The 9,948-nt window shown below is 37.8% G+C and overlaps 1 protein-coding gene across 2 annotated transcripts; it reads right to left on the bottom strand.

Annotated features, from left to right (window-relative positions):
- Positions 1-1,109: 1,109 nt before the first annotated feature.
- Positions 1,110-8,922, bottom strand: pank1b (pantothenate kinase 1b). Of its 2 annotated transcripts, none has more exons than XM_030773667.1 (7): positions 8,614-8,922; positions 5,942-6,294; positions 5,108-5,361; positions 4,468-4,644; positions 4,212-4,335; positions 3,353-3,478; positions 1,110-3,018 (listed from the first exon to the last, which is right to left on the bottom strand). In XM_030773667.1, exons 1-7 carry the CDS (start codon positions 8,891-8,893, stop codon positions 2,959-2,961), a joined length of 1,374 nt encoding a protein of 457 aa, XP_030629527.1. In that variant the 5' UTR covers positions 8,894-8,922; the 3' UTR covers positions 1,110-2,958. The 2 variants fall into 2 exon arrangements, with proteins under 2 accessions (XP_030629527.1, XP_030629528.1); XM_030773668.1 differs by lacking the exon at positions 8,614-8,922 and adding an exon at positions 7,659-7,830.
- Positions 8,923-9,948: the final 1,026 nt, after the last annotated feature.

Raw genomic sequence — 9,948 nt, 5'->3', positions numbered from 1 at the left:
TTTTCGGTTTTCTATGGACATCTAGATTTGGATTTAGAACAGCATAGATGAAAAATAATTAAAGTGTGGCCCATTATAAAGGCAACCCCCTCATTCCAAACTCTGGGGGATACAGCTGTGATACAGAATTTTATTAGAACGCCACTGTGCATATGCAAATATCCCAAATTGAAATAGCACTCAAAAATACAGTGGGTAATTCTAAGAACTTGGCTAAAGACATCAATACAGGAAAAACACAAGTCGACAGAACTAACTTCATTTCAGCAATCAATTTCAGCAAAACCTTCATAGGTCTCCAAAAATATGGAACGAATGCCTTTGACAAGAGGAGGGTGATATCTGTAATATCAATACTCCTTTGTGGGAAATATAGTTTCTGAATGCCCATTTAGTTTGAGAGCATAAAAACTGAGAGAATTTGAAAGGCTCTGATGTTTCTCACACAGTATGTGTTATACAGTATATTCTGCGCTGTCTGTAAACATGCTCAGACTTGATCAGGATTCATCAGTAAAGTGTGTTCCTTCATCTAAGTGGAAAAAGATGTGTCCAACCGAAAAACAGAGTCTAAGCAATTTATACTCAGCACTGTTTGACAAATCTTAAAACTGTCAGAAAAAAACTAACCAGTTATCGTAGTTTAATCCGTCTGATGGAAAATTCAGTGAAAGTCTCTTTCCACTAGAGAACGCTGTTTTTTAAAGGGAACATCTTGGATATATTAAAAAAAAAATAGTTTACTTTGTTACTTCTTTGAAATCGAAATGAGATGAAATTCCCTGTGTTACTCTGTAAACTGACAGACCAGAACACATGATGAGTTTGTAAATACTGGAGATTCTGAGAATGGCAGAAAGGAAACTTTAAGCCTAAATTTTAAGTACATGATGTACTGTACTGTAAATTAAGCTGTCACCTGCTCCATTTAAAGTTATGCTGAAGTACTTTACAATACAAAAAGTTACTAGTGTCAACTGATGTTTCAAGATCATTGCTTGTAAGAACTATCAGTTTTGAAGGTAATAAAACAAACACACACACGCACGCACGCGCACACACACACACACACACACACACACACACACACACACACACACACACACACACACACACACACACAGAAAACTGCAAGATATCTTGTTCTAAATGATCTGTGTCAGTGGAGATTTGACTGTTTTCATGCTACATTGCTAAATATGGATTTGATGGATAAAGCTAATTAGTAAACCCATGGCTCAATCTGTTAACAAATGGGAAAAAAGTCTTCAGTTTTACAAATTTGGGTCACACAACAATTATACGGAATTGCAGCAACACTGGCTAAAGAATGAGGTCAGAGGAGGGGGATAAAAAAGTATTTCTTAAGTCTCTTAGAAGTGCTTTTGTTTTTTTTTTACTTGAAATATTTAGGCAGATTAAGCTCACTAAATTTTTTTAGGAATCTAGCCTCAGAAGCACAGATTTCATTTGCTGCTAAACTGCTCTGGCCAACCAGAAATATTACGTTTTTACCATCAGCCAAAAGAGACTCATGTCCTTTCTTTTTAACTTTGGGGTGGAGTGAAACATTTATAGGATTAGGCATTTGTATTAAATTCAGGCAGAAAAGGAACATCTCTCTTAATACAGTCTCTGGCGTCAGTCAAGGGCATAAACGGGGTTAAAAATACTATGAGTGATATTGTTTAAGTCTAGGCCAATGATATGCAATATAATGAAATGGTGGTGAAGGCATCTGTAAGAAAAGGCTGGAGAAAACACAGTGTAGAGCTTTTTTAAGGTCATCCGAAGCTTAAACACTATCTTATGCCTCGCGAGGCTGACGATATCTTAAATAACAACATTTGCATAATGTACATTAAATTAAAGTTGTAAATATTGTTACACACATCCTCAAGATCAAAAAGAAAATGAACTCACTTTTAGAACAGCGCAGTCAGCCAAAGTCCAAGGCATGGACTTTTTTTTCCCCCCAAAGAAAAATGGTGCTCACCATATCTCTTGGAGTCTATTAAAGGTCTGAGCAAGGGTCAACTTTGAAAGTTCTCCAGAAGCATAATTCTTTGCTTAATGTTTTGCTTCCAAGTGACACTGTCAATGGTAAATTAACACTCATATATGGTCCCACAGTTTGTACAAGTATGGGTGAAAAATTCACGTATGTCACAGAGGCCAAATGACACGTATGGAGATTTATCTCTATAAAACAGTTCCTTAATAAATCAGAATTTAGACTGAACTACGATCAGAATCACACATTTACGATAATACAAGAGTCGAACAGAACTATCCAGTTTCTCCCTGATACTGCAAACCCAAAAAGAAAGGACAACTAATGAGAAATTAAGTAAATAAAGTAACAAAACTCCAACGAACAAGTCAGCGTGAGCATGAAAATAACGGCTAAATTGTTAAAAAAAAATGTTGAGTTTGTTGAGATTTTCTTCTTCAAAATGATCTGACTTATCCTAACTGTTCATGCTTAAGTCATGAGTGAGGATAAGAGAAAAACTTATACATGATTAAGCTCCATAAGAGAAGTTAGCGCTGAACATGTTGTGAGTTCATTTCTTTTAAGAAGCTGGTGATTAAAAAAAAAAAAAAGAAAAAAGAATTAAGTCAATTAGTAGACAGAAATCGAACCATCAGACTAAAGTCAGTAGATTTTGGCTTTCAGGTCGCTGTCTGTAAATAGATACATTTTCATTCTTTCATTAACAGTAGTACCAGAAAGGCTGGCTTATCAGTGGTTTATCAGTGGTACCCATTGTACTACACATACCTCCAAACCCCATTCATATTAAGATTAATAGCATAAAACCTCAGAATGGGGAAGGAGTAAACAGGCAATATCTTAAATATCATAAATTACGAAAATGGCTTTTCCCCATACTCAGAGGGGGCTTTCCTGAACTCTTACAGCAGCGTCTCATAAGCTGGTACTTCCATTGCATCTCAGAGGTCATCTGTCATCCTTAGTAACTCAAGGAAGGCACCGACAGCTCCAAAATAACCCTGTGTGTGCCAGGAAAAAAAGCAGTTTAGAGTTCATCATTATATCATCATATCTGGCTCATATCAACATTTCTCTTTTAAGGCAGAACGTTGCTGCATCATCATCTTCTCCACAGTTCTATCGCTTCTCAGACAATTATGCTTAGTCTGAACTAACTTGTAATCTGAATGAACATTTGTCATGCAAAAATGCAGCGAAGTCCTAATCTAGTCTTAGTCATTGTGTAAGAAATCAGCCCAAGTTGTTTGCTGATATTCAGGTTCATTTTAAATATCAAGCAAACAAATAATAAAAAAAGAAAAAACAAGTACATGCTTTGCAGTTATTACTTACTTCATGTTCCAAAAATAGGGCTTTCAGTTGTCCTTTAGACCAAAAGTCCATAGCATAAGCTAGCAGCTTGGTTGACACTGTGTTGATTCGAAGGAAATTCCCAACAAAAACAACTCTTTCAATTTTCTGAAAGAAAACGTACATATTGATTATCAAAGCATTTGGGGGATGTGGTAGTTTATGATGACATGACTATTTTAAGTATGATCATATATAAATGAACTACCAGCATGTATTAAGAATATTACTTCATGAAGACTTCATCATTTTTATGAAATTCTAATTGCTGTGTTCATTCTATTTTGCTTCATGATCCTTTGTGTTTTGTCCTTGGTTACAAAAATGTGCTGAGTAGAGGAACAAAGGATGCATGTAATACATTTACTGAGTGTAGTGATTAGTGAGCTGAACTTTGAATCAGGCTGTGTGTCCCGTGCATGTTCTGTGTGCTTTGATAGCCCTGTACAATGCTGCTTGATCTCCATGCCACAAGGCAACACTGTAAAGAAGCTGAAAGCAGACAGACTTAATTCCCAGCTCACAGGTTGTTGACACAGTATACGTATTCCAGAGGAGAAAAAAACAAACTTTCTAAGAAAAGGAGGGTCTATTTTTCAGTCTTGAATGCATGGCTACAACTGTTCTTTTATAAAAAAAAAAAAAAAAATGTAAGACTGCAAACATAGAATGGTGACAGATGTATCAAAAAGCAATAGCCCAATGAATAATCATTCCCCTATTTGTAATAAATGTGTTTTTAAAAAAAACATGTAAACATGTAAAACTGGTAACATGTAAACACTGAAATAAACATACATGTTAACATGTATAAAAATAAACATATAAACTACCCACATACCTCATTCACTGCGCACATGCGGGCAATGGATCCAATGTTATTGGTGATGGTAACAAGAGTGGCCCTGGCCAAATCCTCTTTGCTAATGCTATCACGTCTTTCCTTACTCATCATATGACCAAAACTGGAATTAAAAATATAGAATTAATCATAATCATTTTCAGTTATGGGCTAAGTTTATTTAAAAGTTGCAGCAAAAAAAAAAAAAAGGAGATGTGTCATATAAAGAGGTTGTCTGGGGAAAACCTTCCCGTACCTGGATGCAACAGCAGACCCTTGAAGACCAAAACGTTCATAATCTCCACCATAAATGTCCTTCACCAGTTTGTCTACATTAGTGCTGTCCCCCTTAGCTGCCATCTCCAAGGCCTCCTCAAATGTCTCACAGCCTGTCAGCAAGCAGCAGAGTCCAAGGAATGTACCACCACCCAAACTAAGAGGAACAGATTTGACAACAGAAGCCTATTAGTGAACCGGCAAGTGCTGAACTCAAAAGCTCTGCTATTTAAAATAGCAACGAGAAAAAAAACGAGCCTCGCTGAAACCAGAGCATCTTAGCACGTAACAGAAACACAAATGTGCTTCAGTGGACTGACATTGCTTTGGTAAAGTTACACCTATGTGGACCGACTGGACACAAGACTATCTACACCGGCCCCCAGCCCCTCCCCCCACCCCCCTCCAGATACATACCAACACACATATACACACTCACACAGACACACATACACACGCGGTGTATTCTGTATGATGTTATCTCATTCTACAGTCCTATTTACGTTATACACTTCCTTCTAAATAAAAACAGTGTGGCTTTTCTAATCCATATGTAAAAGTTCTCTGGAAAAGATCTTTCAACCTGCGTTTCCTTAAAACAAAAAGTGAAGAGCATTTACCTGGTGCCTGTGACCCTTTTATAGTCGTCCTTTGAGTACACTGCCAGGATGCTGACCCCTGAGCCAATGTTTACCAGCAACATGGGGAAAGGGTTGTCAAGACAACACGGCCTTTTAACACAGTTTTCAGGGTCAGAGGGATTTTCGAAAAAGTAGCATTCTGGGTGCCCGTTAAAGCCAACAGAATCAACAAAAAGGAGACCGTGGATCAGACAGTCCAGTTCATCCAACTTCTGTAGCTCTAAGTTAGCAATCTGCAAGAAAAATTACAGGAAGCATAAGAGCTGAGCAAATGGTGTATGATTTCTATGGTCACCTCCACTGAATAAAAAAAAAACTGACTCCCATAAGTCTAAAGACCAATACACAGTACTCAAAAGAAGGAATCACACTGTTGATAAAGATGAACTGAATAACTGCATATTAATTAATTAATCGTTTAAAGAAAATCCTTAGATGTGCAGAATGTACTCAAACAATAAACTGGAGACCAGAGTAACATGTTTTCTAACAAGATATTTATAGATATTCACACCTCTGCTCTCTGAATAATTACACTAGTCTAAAATACGACAGTGGCTCTACAGTTAAGAATACAATATAGTTCATTACTTGGTCATTTTATACAGCTGTTTCTGCTGGTCTTATAAAAGACTGTGCATAATTCTGCCTGAGAACTGTAAATACAATACCCCTATGATTGAAAACAGATGAAAAAGCAAAATGTCACATCAAATGACTAAATTTTACACTTTCAACTTTACTCTTTATTATCATCAAACAGTGTTTAAAAAAAAAAGAATTAATTTTAACAGCTGTTTAAGGTTCACACACCATCCTGAAGTCCTCCTCAAACTTGTATGCGCCTCCTCCAGTGGCGCACAGAGTGGTGTGGAGGCTGGAGAAGTTCTTGTCTCTGCCCATCTGAATAAAACCGTGCATATCTTGCGTGGGGAAACGGATAAAGTGCAGGTTGCCCTTGCGACCACACATGGTGAGGTTCTTTAGTTCCAGGTGCACGTCTCTGATGCCCGTGTTGCCGTAGGCGACGTTAGAAGTCAGGTATCTACGGATGCTCTTTAGGCTCTCCACCTCCTCCTGCTCCTCTTCGGCGGTGATGTCTTTGGGTTCAAAGTAGACCAGCTTTACCAAGGTTCCGCCAATATCCATGCCGAACCAAGGGAAAGCTGCAAAACAAACCATCTTTAAAAATAGGGACGTGTCTCTCTTTTACGACAGGAAAAACCTGTTCTTCTCCACAATGTGACGCTGGGCTAATTTTCCATTCCAAACAACTGACAGAGTGACGGGATGTTCCCTGCACTTCATTGTACTGTATGATGTAGGCTAGTTGTATTTCACAGGGCTAAGACATTCACGTTTTCTAGGTTATATGTGGAATATTCAGGCCTTTCTGAGGTATCAGGTGGACTATGCATCATTCTACAAGTGGAAGGAGGGGCCTTTGTATTCACAATAGCCTGTGAGAGCAGACAGTTTTTGTTGCTATGGAAACAGCAGCTTGGAGAAAAGATTGCCTCAAGATTGTAACAAGCCCACTTTTATCATCAAAAATAATTCAGTAATAGAGAGAAGAGCATAACTACTCAGTATTTGCACAGTTATAAAGACACTTCCCACATTCTGACACTTCCCAAGTCTGTAAATCTTTTTTTTTTTATCAGTTGAGACCACCAATCACCACTTTCATCTGAAAAAGCATGGAAGTTAGTGATGTTTCACAGGAAACCTTTCTCATGTATTTGGCGGAGGTAGACCTTAGTTTTGTCCTTTGGGGAGAACCTGACTTTGGCAGGCACACATGTAGGTGAAAGGTGTGTTTACTCCTTGCCATGCAGATCAGAGGTGCAAAGTACTCAAAAACCACAAATGCAAGAGTGTCAACTGGCCTTGTCACACACACACACACACACACACACACACACACAATCATATGTTCTTAATTTCATGGGTTGAGATAAACTAGTTAACTATTTTATTATTATGATGGTACAAGAACTGTAAAAACGTAACAAATTAAGAGAAATACAATAAAATATTGGTTCAATTAGTAATGCTGGCACAATGACACTTTCCGCCTGATGGTCAAAATGAAAGGGAAACCTCTAAATGCAATGAGCTTTCTACACTAGACAACAAGACTGTACCTAACCAAATTTTCTTGCTGACAAACTAAGTTGCTGCTTTGTTATATGAATTTTACAATACTGTCTGCAAAAGATTTCTCCTTTTGTCAACCCTTACTGCCTCTCAACAACTGCATCAATTGCGTTAGCCTGCTTACTTTGATTCTAGTTCGAACTGTTAGGTGCACAGAGGAATGTAGTAAAACCAGCTTGTCAAAAGAGTCTTGATGATTTTTTTTCGTACCACTACAGACGATTAAACTGCCCCTGGTTATTTGTGCCAGTTTACTGAATAGAAATACCATTTGAATCGATAAATATACTTCTCCCTTGTATTCAAAGAATCCATGACCATTAAGTTAGGCATACCAAAGTCTTATAGTATCAAGTGCATAACGTCTTACCTGGCTTCTTGGCCATCAGCTTCATGTTTTTACAGAGGTATGTATGAGGAATATAATGTAAAAACAGTTATTTGATCTCAGACGCTGCCATCTACTAAATGAACATGGTTTGACTATGTTGTGTGCTTTCGTCACCACTGTAAGCTTGAACCCTTCTCTCAATATGTCAACTTCTTATGATTAACTACGTCAGTGGGAAACTCCGTTGTTTTACAAGTAAGAATCATGGGCTGGTCCTTGCTCTTTAAACCACCCCCATGCTCGCGAACATCGTTTTAAATGGTCTGGATTTATGTCAGCAATGACATGGCACACCCCAATGCTGACTCGACCAATGAAATAAGAGACAACATGACGATCTCAACATAATAAAAATCACAACCACTGTACAAATTATTATTACAGTTGACATAAAATCTAAACAGATTTTCTCACTTTTTTCTAGCACAGTGTGCGTATTCATCCTTTTACAACACATGCATAATTTAATAGCAAAACTGGTATTGTTCTCGAGATGTCAAATGTTTGTCGAGCTTTTCTAAAGCCAGCTTGAAAATTAAAAGACGAAATCTGTCAACCTGTCAACGAAGAGTATCCTGCACGCTTGTGTTTCATTGGATCGTTTGATTAACAGACAGCAGATACATAGCCTACCCAACTGTTCGAAGAAGCACTGTTTAAAATTTTACTGTTAGCCTACATTTGTAACTGATTTATTATGTCTTTGTTCACGATGTATAGGTTATACAATGATACTAACACCTGGCACACCGTATGACACTCTTTCGAATAAAGCACTGATATATGTTGGCTTTAATTTCACCAAAAAAAGAGAATTCATCACAGCCGGTTTAAATAATGTTTTATGCTGTATCATTGTCCTACCGACCCCTCAGAATGAAGGGATGACAATTAAAAAAAAAAATTGTTTTGGCATAGTCTCGAGACAACTTACGCGGCCGGTTCTTTTTCCCCGAATCCATTCGTCTCCGAAGCCTGCAGCGTTTAGCAGGCGAACCATTGTTGTGCACATCCTGCTGAAGATGGTGGAAATTTTCAATACCATTATGGCCACCGCTACTGTTAGTGCCATTATCACTACCACCGCTGCAAACATTTGAATTAAAAGCAATGCAGTCTCCGTTGCTGGGTGGTAACGGATGAAATCCATTTAACAAACCACTCGAGTAATGCGTAGTCGTTCCTTTTTGATCAGTTGATTGTACATTTTCCATATTTTACGCCGAGCGCAGCGAAACTGAATGTTCGGAAGACAACAGTACAGAGATCTAGTCTCCGCTCTAGATTACGTAAATCTTTCTAAATCTTCGGAACTGTCCGCAAAAAGATCTTGTCAACTATTTGATGTGTTAAATGATGCAAACAAGAGCTACAGCGAGGACATCGAGGTCACTGTCGGTCATTTCCCCCTTACCTTGCAGCTTCCGACTTAAACAGCCGGTATTCTACGTCACTACAAAGAACATGCCTCGGCACCCCCTCTATTAAAACGTCACATTTTTGAGAGAATAGTTATTGGCCTCCGATCCAACACTGATTGGTCGGCTCTCCATATGTGAATAAAATCGCCATGTTGTTTAATAAAAACAAGAAGCTTTTAGATTGTCCTTCTGTAGCCAGTTAACCATAGTTATATTATGATCATCTTCTTCTTCTTCTTCTTCTTCTTCTTCTTCTTCTTCTTCTTTTCCTCCTATTTTTTCTTTTCCCTCTTCACTTACATCGTGTGTGGTATAAAACTTCCCAAACGTTCTTGAAAAAACGTTTACTCTGCAAAACAGCAAAAATAATAGTCATAGAATAAATAATTTACTTTCCATTCTCGTTTTGTGCTCATGTGCTCTGCTATTGTTTACTTGTGCTATTTTTGCTTTTTTAAAATGCGTGCAGTTTGTCTATTGCTTATTATTTACAGACGTTGCCAAAGTCGGTGATATACATTTAAGCAAAATTTTAAATTGCTACTTACTGCCTATCATGTCTTCACGTATCGTCTCACTCTTTATGAACATGGGCTGTGCTAAGACAGTTTATATTTACAGTCGAGTATAATAATGGGAAATGCTGGTACATTTATGTTAAACAGAAACTGCTGTGTAATGTTTTTCATGTGAATGAACTCACAATAAGTTAAATACTTACTTGACAGAGCGTTTGCATCATGAAGTGAGACTGTAATTGTAGTATCATATAAATCCATACGATGGCAGTATAGTGATGTCCGAGAGGCATGATGACCTACTTCTCAACAGAACGAACTGGATTTTAT

This window comes from Chanos chanos, chromosome 5, assembly GCF_902362185.1.
Source record: "Chanos chanos chromosome 5, fChaCha1.1, whole genome shotgun sequence".
Taxonomy (NCBI): Eukaryota; Metazoa; Chordata; class Actinopteri; order Gonorynchiformes; family Chanidae; genus Chanos; species Chanos chanos.
This window is presented reverse-complemented; position numbering and strand designations above follow the sequence as displayed.

What these genes read in the sequence shown, in the direction of transcription:
- pank1b (XM_030773667.1), bottom strand. Translation starts at nt 8,893, where the DNA reads ATGGAAAATGTACAATCAACTGATCAAAAAGGAACGACTACGCATTAC. An exon ending in TTGAGGAGGACTTCAGGATG is followed by an intron (nt 5,362 to 5,941) that starts GTGTGTGAACCT and finishes TTTTTCTTGCAG; the next exon opens with ATTGCTAACTTAGAGCTACA. An exon ending in AAAAGGGTCACAGGCACCAG is followed by an intron (nt 4,645 to 5,107) that starts GTAAATGCTCTT and finishes TGTTCCTCTTAG; the next exon opens with TTTGGGTGGTGGTACATTCC.